Here is a 19,430-nt window from a genome sequence, read left to right on the forward strand (position 1 = left end):
TCTACACTATAAAGTAAACATGACAGTGTCTTTGCTTTCAGAATTGTGAAGGCAACTACCCAGATAACATTCATCTTCCTGTCGGTTGATGCCAGGAGGAATTGGGAGGACCTGTGTAAGATGCCATTCTGGAATGCCGAGCTCAGAACAGGAACACTGCCTTTGGACTTTCAGAGACGGTCGCAGAGCTGGATGGCTATAGCTGTTCAGTATGTTTACTGAGCACTTGAAGGCATGAACGAGGCTCAGACTCATCCCACTAAAGAATAACAGGTCTTGTCTGTTAGTGAGCACCCCTTCTGCTTTCTCATTCGCTCAAACCAAAGCTGAGACCCTCACCACTTTCCTTCTTCCTACTCATATTAGACAGGCCCTTGACATTGAGCCTCCAGAATCATCTCAATTTCTGGTGGACTCTGCTTCTAGAGCAGATTCCTCATTGTCTAAGCCCCATTAGAATGGCTCTATGTTTACACTGAGCCTCCCTGTTCCTCTTGGCTAGAAGCAGGAGCTGGGGGGAGAGTGTGAAGAACCTTCAGTTTGGATCAAGGGGCCACTTTGCCACTTAGCAACACACCAATGATTTAGATTTTGATAGGAAGAGGCTTTGAGAACTGAATGCAATGGAGGGATGAGCCGTAGCCAGGGCTAAGTGGAAAAGCATAGTCTTTACATTCAGACAGACAAGGGAAGAATCCCCTCTCCATTGTATATTACCTGCACACACCATAGATCCTTGTAGGATTAGAATATATATAAAACGCTTGGCACAAAGGAGCTTAGCGAAGGGGTGTTGACACTGGCATCAGGGCCTTTCTAGACACCCCATCGGGGGTTCTCAGAGTGGGCTCCAGCTCCCCTCAGGGCTTTGGAAATGTGAAGGGGGGTTTTTTGGTTGTTACCAAGCCTGGGAGAGGAGACGTAAACATTCCCCTGTGCTCGACACAATCCTACACATTAACAACTGAGCAGCTCCAAATGCCAACTGTGAGAATCTACCCCTAGAACTCAGCTCCACGGTGACTCATTGTACTCAACCACACACTTGTCCACCAGCAAGAAATCCACTTGCAGCCTTTCAGAAGCTCCATAGATATTTTGAAATATCTAATCACTCAGGGGCTGAGCAATTGGCTCCAGATGTCTTTGGAATGAGTTTAGAATTATAAGCCCTGAGTCTGAGTCTAAGTTTTTCCATTGATGAGTCATATAGTTCCCTAATTAGAAAGTGTATTCTCTTCCTCATTGTCTGTCACTTGGTGATACTGAAACTCCCCAAACTGTTATGAGCATGAAACCAAAAAATGTACATAGAAATGCCTGGAAACCATCAAGTCCTGTGCAGCTGTATAGTACATAGATGTACAGTATTATGTACTGTCATATAATTGACTAGGAGCCAACTTGAAGTCCTCCCCTTGCAAAATCTGATTGGCCTCAGCAGAGCGGTGCTGAGCTATCTTGGAGCTTGAGGCACAAGGAAAAATCAATACTTTTTATCCTGCCTTCTTTAAAATTTTGATATTTTGTTCATCAGAGAAATTTTTGTACTAATTTAAAACATGTTTTGCGATGATATTATTTACTTCGATACCGAACGCTTTGGTGCCCCCTTACATTTTGTCCCTGAGGCAGATGTCCCATTCCTCATTCTCGTCCTGGCCCTGGGTCTCCTTGATCTCCAATCCAGTTGGCTGTGCTTCAATCCAAATTTTTTATCCCTTGTTCTGTATGGTAGGGAGACAGCCTGCTGGATTAATTGCCTTCTTATAATAACTTCGTATACTTGAAGGTAGTAATCAAGTTGTTCATCAACCCCCTGTTCTCTCTACTAAATTGCCCTAACTCGGCTCTTCCTCAGAGTGCCTCAGCTTCCTTACAGAAACTTTTCAACGAATTTGCAAACTGGCTCCTGATCTCTGGACTCTCAGCTGTAAAAAGTAAACAATCCACTGACAAGAGAAGGTCCAGTGTAATTTTATATATTGTGATTTCCAATGTATTTCTAATTGTTTTTCTTTCACTAACAGCTGGCCTACACATAGTACTAACAGATACTATCGTAGTCTATCGTGAGGCTTTTATTATATGGATCTCCCACATGCCTTTCTTATATCCTGAGAACACAGTAAACATAGTTGGTCGAGGCCCTAAGACCAAACAATTTCTCAGAGCCACAACTGAGCTACCATACCAGACTCTGGAATATGGCGGCCTGGGGTCTCCGTGGCATTTCTTATACTTTTGCAGCTGGAGGAAAGTCGATAATGGCAGCAAATCCTACTGCCCTTAGAAAGCACATCTTGTATCCCAGTACCATAGCTATTTACCCAATTTAAACTTTTTCTTAAGAAACAAATGCCATTTATTGAACACCGACTAGTGCTAACCTATGATCATTGTCAACCCCACTTTACAGGTGAAAAACTGAGGGTTATAAGATTTTAAGCAACTCGTTCAGGATCACATGGCTGGTTGGGAAGTGGCTGGGGTTTGAGCCCAGCCATCTGGCCTCATAGTTGGTACATTTAATCACTGTTCTTGAACACCATCAAGTAGGGTGACTGGGGTTAATCCTCACAACAGTTCCATGTGCCAGATACTATACCCATTTTCACTTAATGAAGTTGAGAACTCCAGAAAATAAAATAACTTGACCAAGTTCACTTCTTCTTTTTTTTTTTTAACTGAGTGAAATTCATAAAAAATAAATATGCTCCTCTGTGCTCACATTTCCCTCTCCATGGGAAGAGCATTCCTGGGCAAATCAGGCTGTATGATCAGGCACAAGTATGCAACTCAGAAAGAAACAAGAAGTAGATTTCATTTTCATCAGATCTTAAGAGGAAAATTGTGAACCCTTGCCAATGCTGATACAAGTTTAGGTAAGAAAGATCAAAAGGTTCATTGAACAGTAATGTCCCTTTAGGTGACATTAAAAGCTGGTGAGCTGACATGGAAACTCTGCTGACCCTAACAGTGCCAGTCTCATTTTATGAATGGATATATGGGTGCTGTCTTAATCTAATTCATGTCAGTTCAGCATGGGAGCCTCAGAAAATACAGAAGTCAGGTAGTTCTATGCTGAGGCCCAATTTCCGGAGGAGGCCAGTTTATGCTCCGTAGCTCAGCATTGGCAGAGCTACACTCACTATTCCGCGCTGTTGTTCATGGTGGCTGGGTCTAGATGAATGAGATTTGCATAGTTTTAATAAATATTAATAACCATTTTAATCTCAGTAAACCTTTTATATGAGACATTCAAATCCTCAGTCATCGCAGGCTCCCAACGAGAGTGAAATAATCATTTTGCGAAAACGTGCCAATTTTTCCAGGCCTTTTGGGCTACGTTTAGCCTGGGTCTATGTGGTGCAGAACACATCGGGAGAGAAGTCAAACAAGCGCTTAGGATGGGCATGCAAGCAGACCGGACCCATCGGTCTATTCCCATTTTCAAACATCGTATTCCTGTCTAGATTTTTAAATTATTTACCCTCTGAGTGCTATTATTTTTGTTGTGGGATGTTTTATAATATTAATGATAATTCTAGAAGTAATATATATATATATACTGAGTGTTTACCATGTGCCAAATAAAAAGCTGTATTCCTAAATGCATGACTTCATTCAATCCTTCCAAATACTTTCTTAGATAGACATCATCATTGTCCCCACTTCACAGATGAGAAAATTGAGTCTCAGAGAGATTGCTTGTCTCAGGTCGTATAACCAGTAAATCACATGACAGCATATCACATTCTAACTGAGATTTGTTTGCTTCTAACAACCTCTGGCTGTCAGCGAGGAAGCTTTATCATTAACCTTATTGAAATCAAAATATTTGGAACAAATAGTATTGTACGGTTTGGAAAATATGGACTCAAGTGGTCTCAGCCTTGCGGGATGTGGCGGTGAGAAGAGAGAGAGAGGGGAAGAGAGAGAGAGAGAGAGAGAGAGAGAGAGAGAGATTACTTCAAAGAGCCTGTTGGATTAGGAGCTTACAAAGTGAATTTTAAAATCCATCCATAGGCTCAGGCTGAATGAGCTTCACATTCCTGAGCCATCAGAGCTGGAAGGTCTCTCAGAAATTACCTAGTTCGAGCTTCCCATTTTACACGTGAGGAAACTGAGGAACAAAGAACTGAAGTAACTCATTCAAGGTAATCATCATCATAAACATTGAATTATTCCCTCGGAGATTTGCTTCTTCTTACTATTACTATTTGTTATTATTTCTTAATGCATTTTGAGATATGTACAGACCAAATGCAAAAAAAAAAAAAAAGTAAGATATTTTGCTATGGCTTATTTCTCTATGTGTAAGTCATCATCCATCTTAGCAGATGGAAGTTCTAAAACACTTACGACTAAGCGTGAATGAAGTCGACTTATTATTCTCCAGAATCATCAAAATTTTCCTGTTCCAAAATTCAAATGTTAATGTGTCATTCTCAAAATGAAATTAGTCTAGTTCAAGTCTAGCTGAACCCGTCTAGTTCAAGACAGATGTCCTATGTCAGTGGTTTGTGTGTTTCAGAAGGAATTCCCCCATGGTAGATGGGAGTTAGCTATTTATACCTTTGCACCATTGCTGGACAGTAGGTTACACAATGAATTCTTTGCTGGCAAGGACTTTGTGTTTTCATCATTGTCCTCAGTGCCTTAGTATAAGCCCTGGCACAAAGTCTATAGTCATTAAATGTTTGTTGAGTGAATGATGGATGGGAGACTGTAAAGACATGGAAATCTTTCTTTTAATTATATTAGGAGATGAGGTTTTTTCATATATTTTCAAAGTTAAACCCATGTCTCCTCAACTTACACAAATTTCATTGATGACACCTCTGTGAATGAAAGCTCAAGCCATAGGCAAAATTTTAGAGTGATTCATGCATTCTTTCTCATTAGACATATATTGGATATTGTGTAATGTGCCAAAGAGATAAAAAGACAGTCTCCTTCCCACGAGGACCTTGCAGCCTTAAGAGGAGGGTAAGAAAGAGCCCACGAGTAAACACACAATTACAATAAAGCCAGGTGAAGACGATTTGCTCTCAAGTAAGACCACCAGCTCTCGACTCCCATTCCATGTTCAGCTAGTTGTATGACACTAAGTGAGTTACTGAACTTCTCAAAGCTTTGTGTTATCAAATGTAAAATAGGGATAATAATAATTCTTGTCATGCAAAGGGCTTAATGTGTTAAATAAGGTAATATTTATAAGTGCTTAGCAGAGTATGTGGTGAGTGTTCAAAACTATTAGCTATGATAACAGTGCTTCTTACACTCTTATTGTAAATGTTTTAATGGCACTATGAACAGAGGGAGGGTATCTAACTAAAGAAGGTTGGGTTGAGGGTAGATGAAGACTACCTTCTTGAAGATCTCCAAAGACTGGTATGAAGCAGTAGGCAGACTGTGTCCAGTAGGGTTGGAATTGGGACAAGAAGTGGTTGGTCTCTACTTTGGGACAAGTCCAAAGGCTCGGAGGCATTTAAAAACCTTAGCTATTCAAGGTGAGGCTTATACTTCCAACCAGCTGGACTGTAGTCCATGAAGAAGGGCAGTAGAGATATAGAAGGTAAATCATAAAGGGCCTTGCTTTATTTTGAAGATCTTGCAAGTCATCGAAGAACTTTAATCAGGAGAGCGATATGAAAAAATTTAGGAAGGATCACTCTGGTTATGATGTAAACAAAATGGCTCAGAGGAGACTAGACCAGAGGCAAGCTCAGTGAAGCTGTTGCAGTAATGAGGGTGAGAAATGACCAGAACCTAAACTAAAGGAATTAGCAATGGGAGCAAAAGGAAGAGATTTGAGAGTTCCTTAAGAATAAAAGGGTAGGACTATGCAATTAATTGGATGTGAGAAGCAAGGGCAAGAAGCAGCCCAGGATGATGCCCAGATTTTTCTGGCTCTAGAGAATGGATAGATGTAAGAATAAGTAGAGTGGGAAAGATGGCGCATTCAGTTTGGGACATGTTGAGTTTGTGGTTCTTTATGGAACTTTCAGGGAGAAATATCTAGCATACACTTGTATAAAGAGGCCTAGCGCTCAGAAGAAATACAAGGTTCAAAATCATAAAGAAGATCCAAGAAATCATTTTATGTGTTGAAAACACTCGATATTTAAAGCCATCTACTGAATCCATTTTTGCTGTCGTTAAAGATGAGAATACTACAGACAGAATATATGGTTCTTCTTGAAGACAAGCTTTCAATTTTATTAAGATAAATGACTCACTTTACTAAAGAGAATAATGACTTCTAAGGTGCCTTACAATTCTAAAACTATGATTGTATTGTCCTGAACACAGCTATGAATCTGGAATTGCCACCGATGATGGTAAACTTGTGGCCTTCAAACTTCCCTTGTGGGTGTCTGGAACATATATTTTTAAATGAGAGCCCCCTATCTATAAAACTATACAATGCAAAACATGCAGGGACAATGCTTATGAAAAAGAAAAACCAAGTAAAGACACTATCTACATTTACCTACTCTGGTCCCAATTGGCTGCAAAGAGCAGAAGAATCTTCCTGCCGTAGTGGTCACGGTTTTCCAGCACTCCAGGAAATCCATCGATGAGAGCCCTCTTAATGCCTGGATCATCAGCCTTGAAGTTTTTGAACATGTCCAGGTTTAGCTGGCGGTACTGGAAGTACTGGGCCAGGAGTCTAAAGGCATCTGCTTGGTGAAACTTCCTGGCTCGGAGAAATCTCAGGATGAAGGCATCATCTGTACGTAAAAATCCAATGTCAGGCCTGGTGATGATCATGTCCCTGACTTGTTGAATATCCTGATGTAGAACATCTGGGTTCTCATTCAGTTCCAGGCGAGCTTTCTCTATAGTCTCTGGACTGAGTCCAGCCTGTAAATGGGTCATCTTGGCCAAATCTCCTTTCCAGTTGCTTAATTTCTGATATTTGAGAAGAAGAGAGACTGGTCCCATTCACGTGACAGTCTGCTGAAACCGTGGCCCATTCAACAGTTGTCTTTCTTTCTTTCTTTCTTTCTTTCTTTCTTTCTTTCTTTCTTTCTTTCTTTCTTTCTTTCTTTCTTTCTTTCTTTCTTTCTTTTTTTTACTACCAGGCTGTCACTGAAACCGACAGATTGAGGGTCTTCTTTCTGTTCCTGGAAAGCAGTAGGACATGCAGTGCCTATGTGGCCGTAGACATCCAAAGGAGTAGCAGAACCGAGGCCATTGCTACTGTGAAGTGACAGAAACAAAATAGGAGTGATTCAAAGAAAGTCTGGGCAAATGAATTGAATCTTAGAAAAGCAGTACATTATGCTACAGGTCCAAACACTAAAGGATAAATTATCTTTACAATGGTATATTTGGCATAATTTTCTTAACTACAACTTCAATGCATAGTATGCAACTATTTGAAATATGTTTGGGAATTTTTTTAGTTACATTGGCTAGTTAACATAATGGTATTTGGTCAGATTAGTAATAGGTTGCCCTTTTATTAATTACCTTAAGAAACAGTAAGAAGAAAGATCCTTTCTGTTACAGCATGTGTTATAGGGCTATCCATGGGCCTATATATGGCAGAGAAATTATGGTTGCTGTACAATTTATTGCTTCTCATTAGTCCCTTTTCTCAAATAGAAGTATTTTTCACAGAAATTTCCCACCCTTTTTTAAGGCAGTCATTTGTATCTTAACATAAAAAGGTACTGTTAAATATCACCGTACCCTAACCCCAAAGGTACAAAATTAATTACTCAGAACTGAACTAACAGCACTGGAGGGTGGGGGTAGGGACGGACAGACTTATGGCTGCACGCTTTCAATAATCAAATTCAACAGCATTGAGAAAGGATGCTTGCCTGTGGACATTTACTAGAGGTTTTATTATTTGCCTTTGTCATCGTCCTTCAGGGAAGGTAAAGGGCTTGAAACTCTTGGTTGCCGCTCTACCTAATGCAATAGCTATATGGGCTTGAAAATCACTTCCATTTTATAAAACTTTCTGTTTTCTGAGATATTATTTAACCTATGATAATAATTGAGAGTTTTAATCAGCTCAGATATATCCCTTGTGATTTCTCCACCTAAATAATGTATAGAGAAGCACTCATATAGTTCTCGTTTTCAATATAAACGTTTAAACTCAGACATCTGTTTGATCTAACCTGGAAGTTCCAAAAATCAGAAGACATACATAAACTTGGATGCATGCGTTTTTTCCCCTAGCTTTCCCAGTATCTGCAACATGAGGCAGAATACTTACTCCCAATCTAATTATTATTGGTAATGCTTTATCATACGAAATAATGTAAACACCAAGATGATTCTTCTGCTTAATTTAGGACGAGTAGTACTTTCTTAAGGGAGATAATCAATTCACACATTTCACACAACTCACACGCACTGCTTTACATTGCCTATGCAAAATAGTGTTTAACTCCGTGGAAACAAGAAATAGAATAGAGTCTTGATTCTCACTGATTTTAATGAAAGGAAAGGAACTAGTAAAGGAAAATAATGCTAGGAATTATTCCCAGAATTGGAAGGAACTTCAAAATCCATCTGGTTCAATAACCATCTGATATTAAAAATACCCTAATAGTTTTAACATACCCCTTCCAAAAGTTCCCTCATTAGATGTCTCCCTCTTTCAATCCATCCTTATACCCACCGCAATCTGTCTTTGACTGCTCTTACCAACCAATAACAAGAACAATCATATAATGTATTATCCAAATATGAACACACCAGGAGGCATTAATAATGTTGAACAACAGGCATAAACTGAGACCCAAGCAAACCCAGACAGAAGGTCGCCCTACTCGTGAATGACCTGTCTGTTGCTATGTACGATGGACAAATTTTAGAACCTTCTATGGGTGTCCTCTATCAGTATTTGATACTGATGATGACTTCATTCTTCTTAAAAACTTTCCCATTCTCTCCCTCCTTTCTGTGACTGCAAATACCCCGATTTTCTCCTAGCCTTCTCTTCATTCCTTCCCGGTCATCTCCTTCTGTGCGCACCACTTCAATGTGGTGTATTCCAGGATCCTGCTCCATGATTTGACTGCCTACATGTGGATAACTTCGGTCCGTAGCTCTCTCCTGATCCTCAGGTTGCATATCCAACTGCCTACCAAACATTTCCACTTAGATGCCCCAGAGATACCATGAACTCCGTGTGTTGAAAACTGAGCTAATCATGGTTCCTCATCTCAAATCTGCTCTTCCTCCTCCATCTCTTAGTGACTGGCATCAGCTTCTGCACAGTTTCTCACGCTGGGATTCAAGTCGGCTTTCATCCCACCCTCTCCCTCACCACCCACTTCCAGACAATCGCTTCTGTAATATTTCTCGGATCTGCCCCCAATTTTTTCCATTTTCACTGCCTCTGTCTGGGCCCCATAACACCTCATCTGTTTAGAACTGTGACATTCCCCCTACAGTGTCCTTGCTGCCAACCTTGTCTTTTTCCAGTTTATTCTCTGTACTACAATTGAAATCTGCTCATGTCACTCCTTGACTGACAATGATCGATAGCTACCAATTATCCTAAAATAAGGCATAAAGCTATGTAACATGGTTCCTAAGACCCTTCGCCACCTGGTCCCTATCTGTCTCTCCGGATTCACCGACCAGCCCTGCAGCTACACTGAGCCGCTTGCTGCTGCTTCTCCCTTCTGTGGGCCTTGGCGATAGCTGCTCTCTCTGCCTACGATGACCACTGATGAACTCCTCTTTGCCCTTCAGAGGTCGTTCTGAAGATTATTCCCTCCAGGAAACCCTCACTGCTCTCCAGAGGTCACGAGTGGCTATATAGCCCTGACCATACCACATTTTATTGCCTTTCCTCTCTCCCTCTTTGTTCTGAACTTCTTGCAGAGAAGAGCTGGGTCTCATTTATCTGCGTATCCTCAACACAGTGCCTGGCACAAAAAGAGTCAGCTTCACAAGCACAGTGACTTTGTTGTGTTCACCATTTACCCTCAGTGCCTAGAACAGGGCTTGTCACAAAGTAGGTGCTCAATAAATATATATAGAATAAATCAATAAATAGTTAAAATATTGTTTCAGTGAGTAAGTAAGTGGTTTTTCCACACCGTTTAGGTACAATTAGGACCTAATGAAGACATTGCAGCCGACTTTTAATTTTCTCCCTTATTTATAAAGTATTTTTTTCCTAGGGGAACTTAGCCTGGGCACATCGTACGTCATACCATCGCCCTTTGAAGCATGCTGGGTGATGTTAAAGTTCCAAACCATGGTGCAGAGTGCTTAGAGCACTGGCTCATTTCCTACAGAAGATTTAAAGCTGCTGGGAGTAAGTTACTTGCCTTACAGTTCAGGGAGCTCAACAATGTTTCTTAGATAAATTGCTATGAGTTCAAGGGGAGAGTTGAGGTTGCATTTTTCATGGCCTACTTCCACACATAACTGTGCCTCCAATCTTTAATATCTGAAATAAATTTGCTTCAATCTATATCTTTATTCTGTGCTCAGCATACAGTAGATTCTAGGGAGAATATCCAAGTCAGGGTCAATGGGTTTCATACTTAATACGAAATAGATATTTTTCATTAAAGGCAAATCCTTCATTTCAGAACCCTGAATAGACTGCTACTTAAATAAAAACTTTAACTAATAATATTTAAAGCACTAAAAATGCTATGCTATACAAGAATGTTCTCCAGGATGTAGCATTTTCAACTGACCATCTCTTTTGTTCACACGAAGGACCTGGGTCTCATTTAACACTTCTGAATTGGTCAAGCAAGTATAAAAGGAGACATTAGATTTGGTATCACACCAAGATGCAGGAATGTTTTTCTGTGCCGATAGTATTAATAAGAGCAGCTATAATTTATTTTTTATTATATCTGTGCTTATTATATCTCAGGCATTTACCTGTTCTTATTTTACACATTATATTATTTAATCCTTAGAACAACTATATGAAATGAGTGTCATATTTCCACTACTTTTCAGATGAAGAATCTAAGGCATAAAGAGGTCAAATGATTTTCCTAAGGGTACAAAGTTACCGAGAAGCAGAAGCTGGGTTTAAGCACAAGTAATCTTGTTCCAGTCCTACGCTTTTTGCTAGTGTCCTCTTCTGTCTTTTATGTGGAGCAGAGAGATTCTAATACTTACTACTTAAGACCCATGTGACCTTCAGCAAGTCACCTTTCCTCCCAGAGCCTTACCTAGAACCTGTTCCAGGTTTTACATTCTAGAAACCTAAATATGCCTAAGGGGTTAATGGACATTCTTAGGTACCTTAATACTATACCCTACGGATGTCCAGTTACCATCTTGTCCTCATTTCTTCATTGGAAGATGACTAAAACTATTCGAACTCTACCTCTCTACGCCTTTTCCAGCTATCACAAAATTTTGCTCTTCTTTTATGTATTTCCTTTTGGCTAAAATGCCAAATCAAAGACCCTACCATTCTATCTCAAGGATTGATACTTTGCCACACCTAGCAGAGTGCCAAGCACAACCTGGACATTGAAATGTGCTTGATAACCAGAAAGAGCACTTAAGGCAGTTCCATGTGAGACCCATCTTTCCCATTGCTGATTGGGACCTCAATGATTCTTTATTTCAAGATTGTTTCAAATACATGGAGAGTAACTCACCACACTCTCTGGGGGAGCCCAAGGTAGAAACTAACTTCCACTTCTAATCCATGTTTTTCCTCATGAATTAAAATTTTAGTGGCATTTTTTATAAGGTAGAGGAAGGAGAAGTCTCTATGTCATGCTCTTTAAAAGCATGGCAGCCATTGATTTCATATTCATACTTCATCTCAAGTTTCCTTTAGGAAAAAAATCTATTTGTGTATATCCTCATACAGAATTCAGTCTTAACAAAGTGTATTTGCAACACACACACACACACACACACACACACACACCCCTATAAATATACACCCTAGTATTTATGTACCAAGGAGTCTACGTGGAAAACTCATTTCATAAAGTATAATAGCTCAAATGAAAGCTATTTTGGTTATTTTATAATCTATTATTCTCAATTATTTCATTATATTTAGAAATACACATTAAGTATAGTGGGAAACAATCAGAACAATAATAGCCACATTTTGCCTACAAATGTGTATGTGCATAAATATTACTTCAAAGCATTTTCTATCAGTTATTTTTCATTGTTACAATGATCCTGCAGGGTGTAGAAGAAAGATAATTCCCTGGAAGATGCTGAGGATTATGTGGAATAATGTAGGTAAAAGCGCTTTGGAAATGAAAAGCTGCATTTTACATTTACATTTACATTTATTCTTGTTGATATCATTATTTTGTTGTCTCTAGGTAAACAAAAGGATATTGAGACCCAGAACAGCTAAGCACATGGCTTAAAGGTAGATAATGAGCTGGTGTTAAAGTTGGAGTAAAAAACAAACAAACAAATATTCATCGGGTACTAGAGCTTTGATGTTATATGAGCTAATCTCCACAGCAACCCATTAGGCTACATTTTTAGTTATTAGGTGAAAGGATAATTCTGAGATTTAGATTAAGTATATAGTTGGAAGGACAAAGATTTGCACCCAAGCCTATGTGACACAAAACCCATGTTCTGCCCATGACCCGACCTGCTTCTCAGAGTAGGCACTTCGTCTACACCACCCTGGGTAGCAGCGCCCTCACAATCACTCACTCACACAGCAGGCACACACCCACATCCATTAGCCCTAGCGAAGATTATTTAAGGGATAATGTAAAATTAGCCAAATTGGGGGAAGAAGGAGTATATTGTTGTCATGGTCAGAAGATAAACTCTATAAAGCCTAAATATTGTTTAGACTATAAGAACATCAATAACTAATTGACAATATTTCAAATATGTGTGACTTCTGGATGGTCTTGGTGATACAAAGAACAATTTTAAGGACACATAAATTTAAATTAATACAAATATAAAATGAGAAACTGTACCCATATTTGTTTTGTAGGCTTCTTTTTTAAAAAATAAAAGGATAAAAAATGAATCTCAGTGATAAAACTTTTCATGTGATAGTCTAATCAACTATCTTATCCATCAGTAAGTGTGAAAATTATGTCTCCAAATTTTAAATGTATATTGAATTGGGTTCACTCTTATGGTGTTTTACCTTTCTAAAATCTCACTTTAAATTTTTTTAACTGAATATGTATTTTCCCCTAGGAACGCTGAAAGGAATTTTTACACTGAACAAAATAAAAATAGATGCTGCTGATACATCTAGACCAAAATCAAAAATCACAGTGAGCAAAAAATCTTTCTTTTTTTTAAGTCTAACTCTATTTGAAATCCTTCCTGAAAGATGCCAGGGGAGGCCAGTTTAAATCTTAGAGGTTGGTTGATTACAGTATTCTTTGATGCTGACCAAAAGGGAGTCTTTTTTCCAATGATGAACTTGAGATTAACCATTAGGACTTCCCTTCATAAGTACTGACAAAGGAACATAAATCCTGTGAGTAGCAAATGGGCCACCAACCCATCAACTTTCTACCAACTGTTAGCCAACTTGCAGATATGAACTATCTATACCAGGGGCAGGAAAAGTAGTCTGGAAAGAGAAGATAGAGCTCTTCAATCATCTGAAAGTGTAGCTGAACCAGAAGTTGGTCCCTGGCTCACAGTCAACCTTCCCTCACCTTTAGCTCAGTCCCGGACCACGGCTTACTCTTGCCACATACATATTCACAGCATGGACTCCCTGGTTGCCTCGAAAATAGCAACTAAACACATAGTCCTCTGCTCCCATTTGTTCTTGCTCTTAAGAAAGATTAGAAGTAAATTGGAATGAGTCCCGTCAGAGTAGAGATACTGAGAACTTCTACCTAAAATACAGGTCAGATAAGAATTAGAGTAGCCTGGGGCTCAGATGAAGTAGATTTATTTGACAGAGGAGTTTGAGCGTCCTGAGTTCTAGAACAATCTATGAAACTTTTATTCTTTTAGTTTGCTTTGGGATAGATAATGCGAAGAGCTGATGGCAAAGACAACTTCTAAGGAAGGTATAGGGTTTTTCTGCCACCTCAGCGTATAAGAAATAAAGTTTTAAATTAAAGGAATATTTAGACTGAGATGTTTTTCTATGCCATTAAACTATCCTCATAAGAAGTCACTGGTCGTCAGTGCCTCAATTTTAAAAAAGATTGGTTGTGCTTCTTCGGAGTATCGATAGGAGGAGAAAAAAATAAAAACACTTGGAAGAGATTATTTCTCTAAGAAGAGATTATTTTTGAGGGATAGGATCTGGAGGAAAGTAAGAAAGGCAGAGATTACCCGAAGATGACCACTAAGCCTACCTGTCCCCTTGTCCGCTCATTGTTTTTTCTATATGACTAGGTCCCTTCTTCTGGACGTTATGGGGCAGATGATGATATCATCAGGTATGAGAGTTGAGAAAACTGGCGAAAGTGAAACACAGAGAGATGCATCTGGATAAGGTGGGAGGAAAGGAATCATTTGTGTAACTTTCTCCCCCACTAGAGTTCGGATCTCTGAGGTTTTATTGCCTCAGAACATGGGGTGATTTTTTTTCCATGGGGCTGGGTTTTATTTTTTGTTTTTCAGTGTGAGTGCCATTGTTTAATAATCAGATATAAGGTGTGAGTGTAAAATTGTTTGTTTTTGCTTCTCAAAGTGTGGTCCATGGTCAGCAGTATCAGCAGCACCTAGGAGCTTGTTAGGAATACAGACTGTCAGGACCCACCCGAACCTGCTGAACAGGGAGCAGAATCTCCAGGCGATTTGTACTCACTTGACGTTTAGGAAGCACTGGTCTAGAGGATTTATAATGAATCCAAGGGGTCGAGAAGGTAGGTTAAATGCCCCCGAGGTGAGAGCTCACACTGTCTGAAGACCACAGTGCCAAATATCTAAGAAGAGAGTAAAAGTATCCCTAATATGTTCACTCTTTTTGGAGCTCCGGCATTCACAATTGCTTCTCAGATCACCCCATTAATTGTTCTCACACATCTTTGCATGCTCTGTATATCAGCCAAAAGCAATAAAGAAACAGGGAGGAAGCAAAGAAGGTGAGAGAGAAGGGGAGGGAAAAAAGGAAGGAGAAAAATCTCACATTTTAAAATTTTGTTTTATTTTGACCATATAACAGGAGATACCTTTTATTTATAGAGCCTGTGATTTAAGTCTCCACCTGCCATTCTCGGGCCCACAGCTTCCCTTCTATTGCCTCCAAAACTACAAAATAAAGAACACCGAATATACTATGTACTTGACACATAGAAAGGTATGAAACTTCACATAAGACATTTGAGCAATAATAGAAACTGTATTGATATGATGTTATTTTTAAGGAGAAGAGATGGACAAAGTGGTCTGCACAATGTCTAAGCACTGGAGATTTGGCTCAAAGGGTCCAGAAGACAAGAGTAGGTCACCGCAGACACAAAGAAGAAATTCCTCCTGTTGGTCAGAAGTCAAGAGCAAGAAAAATCTCATAGAAAATTAGCTTTCCACACAGAAAACTTTCTCCGATACTCCTTGTCACACGATAATAGGTCCATAAAGAGGGACTGCACAGGGTTACCGGGCCAGAGAAGATGTGAAAAACGTCTATGGGAGGCAACAGAAATACTGAAGAATAACAAACTTATCGAATGAATAAAGGAAAGGTGTTTTTTTTTTTTAAATTGGGAGGTGGGTGACCAGTTGATTTCTATATGTTTGATGAATCATAGACAAACTTTCCAAGAAAAACTTGGATTGGAAATTAACCATAGTTTTTTTCTAGAGAGATATAACACTTGAGCTGATGTTAGGGGTTGCAGACTCATAGTAATTCACACTGTGGATCTCCTCCTGAAACAAAGTTATTCTAGTGAAATCTGGATAAAATGAAGAATCATCAAAAGAATCAAAATTTGGGAGAAGTATGTAATGGGGGAAAGGATCTCTCTTGGTAATGTTGAGGGCTACTTCGGGGCTGACTGCATGTGGCCAAGTTCATGTTTTGCGTACCCATTTTTCTGTGTTCCCTTCTCTGTTTGGCTCACTGTGTAACAGGATAGCAGAGGAGATCCAAGTCAGCCTGAATCCATTTACTAAGGATGGCTCTGTAGTGAGGGAGTGTGTAAAGTCGTGAATAGACTTCTCAGAATTGCAAAGCCTGCAGAAATGAGCAGACTTCACCTGTTCTGGATAGTTATAGATTCCCTCTTTGGGGCAATGAAGGACTTTCCAGCTTTATAGTCTGTAATTCTGAAAGGATGTGCCCTTCTGTGAGCATGTCTGCAAAAGTGTATGATGCTACTCAGCTGGAAAATGTTTTCTCTTCACCTTTAGATCCCTTTTAAAAGTGAGAAAGTTCTGTTGTTGAAAATATGAAAAAAGTAAAATAGCTTTAATATAAATCAAATAAAAGAGAAAGCCAGGATACCAGCACTCTATAAAAATTAATAAGCTCAGTGTAATATTTCAGTCAGAGAAAGGCATGGCTTCCGAGACAGATGCCTGTAAATCTCACCAAAGCAGCACTGTTTTGAAATTTCCCCAGCCTCGGGAAATTGCATTAAGCACAAGAAGACAGCAGCATTGGAGGCACTGGATCCTGGCCTAGGTTTCAGGTTCGAAGCAGCTAGCACTGGCATACATGCACTTTAAAAAATGGTCTGGGCTAAACCATTCCTTGTAGACAAATAAGGAAGTTCCAAGACTCTCGTTGCTTGGGGACTTGAGAGGTCCTGTTTACTGTGGATAGTATCAATCTGAAGACAGTATGCAGACCAAATTTTGTTCTTCTCTAAAATTCACTTCACCACATATTTTCACTAATGTTCTTGGTTTGAGTTTAAAAGCGAGTGAACCTTAGAGGCAGTAAAATTATACCAACATTTGCATAATTAGTAGCAGTAAGTAACTTTTGAAAAAAAATACTACTTTTCCTCACTCAAGAAGAATATTTCATGTGATTTTTCCTCAAAACTTCTTTCAAAAGATACTTATATTGACTATTTATTTTTGACAATGCCTCTAATGATGAACAAGCTGATTTAGATGAAACTTGCTTTATGGTGTCTTTTTAAAGAGGATGAATATACAGGGGTAATTTTTAAATAAACATTTTCTGTGCTCTGGTTTAAACTTGATTGTTACATGCAACCCAAAATTCCCATATGGAAATATGACCCACTTCATTTTTAATTAAGATGTTGATTTTATGGAAAAACGATTTGCTAAAAGAAAAACCTAATACTTTGCTGTTCGGTCATAATTGATTAATGGATATCCACCAAACGGGTTTTATTTATGACAGGCTCATGCACTTATTTTATGAGGTTTGTTAGTTTAGCCCTAATAAAATAGATGATTCTGGCTTAATTAAAAAGGTGCTCTGTCTTGGGTTGGACCATCAAGATATTTGAAAGATGTTCCAACTTCCCTCCAGCTGAAATAGAAAATAGCAGCACTCTAAAAGCAGAGCCTGATAGAACAGTTACATAAAATGCCTTTTCAATTTTTGTACTCTATTACCCTTTACTATTACAGGAAAATGGTGTTAGCCTGATTACTGAGAGAGCACACAAAATCTCGCCTTCCAAATTCGAGTCAGTCCTTGACTAGTGATGAACAAAGCCAGGCCATCTGCTCTGAATATCATTACTACTTTGGCCATTTGGGCAAGGGATCTATCTTCTCTGCTTCAAAGAGAGGTTTAAGATGGGAAATTTGAAGTGAAATAAGTAGACGAGAAGAGACATTTGAAGAAATAGCACTTTCCGATGAGAGCTGCATTTGTTCGGTTATTATTATCACCATCGTTTTTAATTTTCACCCCAGCCACAGTTAACCTTTGGAGTTTCTGTTTTACAAAGCATTTCAGTTTAAAAAAAAAAAAAACTTAATTCCAGAGTTTCGCAATAAACGCTTAGGAAGGAAGACAGAGTGTGGGTGAATATGAGTCATCAGTCACCCCCACCCTGCTTCCTGGTGATTCTCCATTGGAAAACCAGAAACACGGATCGAGTTTATATATCCGTTTTACCGGAATAATGCTATATCCCAGGCTATGTTAATTTCCTGAACTAAACAGTCCCTAATCTGCTGAAAGGCAGCTGGCTAACTGCTGGTGTCTGGCAAGTGCCCCATCTGTCCCCCTGCCCGGGGTCTGTCTCTCCTGTCTTCACTTTCCCTTTCTCTCAAGCAGGCGTCTCTCTTTGTTTTCAGAGGTGTCTTCCACCTAAACTTTCCTTCCCATGCCTGAAAACTTAGGTCTTTTCCTCTGCCCTGCGGACCTCGGGCTTTGTCTAAGTGACAAGACACAGTTGTGTTGACTGTAGTTACGGCGCTGGTGATGGTGGAGATCATGACGGTGATGGTGGAGATGGGGGTGTTGATGGTGTAAGGAAGCGCAGGCTGAGCGGGCGCGGGGAGGAGGAGGATGGACCGGAGGCGGTGGCGAGTAGGTGCGGGGGGATGGAGTGCAGAGGGATTGCAGATGGGAGCTGTCCACGCACCGAAGTGCTGAAACGCCGCAGCCATGGCATCGCAGGAGCGAGAGGAAAGGCAGGGAGGCGCTGCAAATACAGAAGGGAGAAAAAAAGCAACAAATACCTTCACGCGGCCGCCCAGCCTTGCTTTGGGAATGTGTTTCTGCAGGTGTCCTCGCTGCTGAGCTGAGTAGGTGAGATCCCCTATTCTGGCAGGTTCGGGCTCAGATTTCTCTAGAAAGCTGTGAATGAGAGCCCCGGCTTCACGGGGCTGTGATTTTGGTAAGAGGCGTGTGCGCCAGAGACTCTGTCCTTCTATACCGAGCCTGGCTTTCCCCTGGGTCCTAAATGCCTCCGCAGCGTTGCTCTCCCGCGGTCCGTCAAGACAATACCAAGAATTATTGTAATTTTGTAATATCTGGGACAAAAAGTCCCGGAACCACCACACATCACCCTCAACCCTAAAAACAGAATTTTTCAATCAGATTAATGCAACCTCTGAACCGATCCCCGTGCGTGTGCGTCTCTGTGTGTGTTTGTGTGTGTATAACTATAACAGATGAGAAGCTAAGTATCACAGATCTATGGGGAAATAATTGATTATTTTATTAACCAATGTTGGTAAGAAAATGAACGATCTGGAAAAGGCTCAAATTAAAGCTTCACCCCACCAAAATCGATTTCACATAGATTAAAAAGCTAAAATTAAAAGTAAAATTATTTTTAAAAACTAGAAAAACATAAGAAATATTTTACTGATCTTAAGATAAGAAATGTGGGGTTTTTTTAGCACAAGAGAAATCGAAGCAATCATAAAGAAGATTAATAAGTTTGAGTGCATTAAAATATCTTCAAATGTAAAAATATCATAAAAGCATTAATATAAATATCATTTGAAAAAATTGCAACAAATGTTTTCCTATATAAAATATATATCAAAAAATACAAGTGGTTCAAGAGAAAAAAGAAGGAAGAGCA

At 39.6% G+C, this 19,430-nt stretch overlaps 1 protein-coding gene across 3 annotated transcripts in view; it reads right to left on the reverse strand.

Moving 5' to 3' along the window:
• The window catches only part of CLVS1 (clavesin 1), a 124,504-nt gene extending 105,616 nt beyond the window's left edge, over nt 1-18,888 (reverse strand). Inside the window, exons 1-3 of one of the 3 annotated variants that reach the window (XM_036232833.1) lie at nt 18,577-18,888; nt 7,080-7,212; nt 6,500-7,049 (exon numbers count right to left, since the gene is read on the reverse strand). In XM_036232833.1, the coding sequence (XP_036088726.1) occupies nt 6,500-6,954 (455 nt within the window). In that variant the 5' untranslated portion in view covers nt 6,955-7,049; nt 7,080-7,212; nt 18,577-18,888. Of the gene's footprint in view, nt 1-6,499; nt 7,213-18,576 lie in introns of all 3 variants that reach the window. The other 2 variants (XM_016162540.2, XM_016162539.2) reach the window with 2 other exon arrangements.
• Nucleotides 18,889-19,430: the final 542 nt, after the last annotated feature.

This window comes from Rousettus aegyptiacus, unplaced genomic scaffold (genome assembly GCF_014176215.1).
Source record: "Rousettus aegyptiacus isolate mRouAeg1 unplaced genomic scaffold, mRouAeg1.p scaffold_m13_p_15, whole genome shotgun sequence".
Classification (NCBI taxonomy): domain Eukaryota; kingdom Metazoa; phylum Chordata; class Mammalia; order Chiroptera; family Pteropodidae; genus Rousettus; species Rousettus aegyptiacus.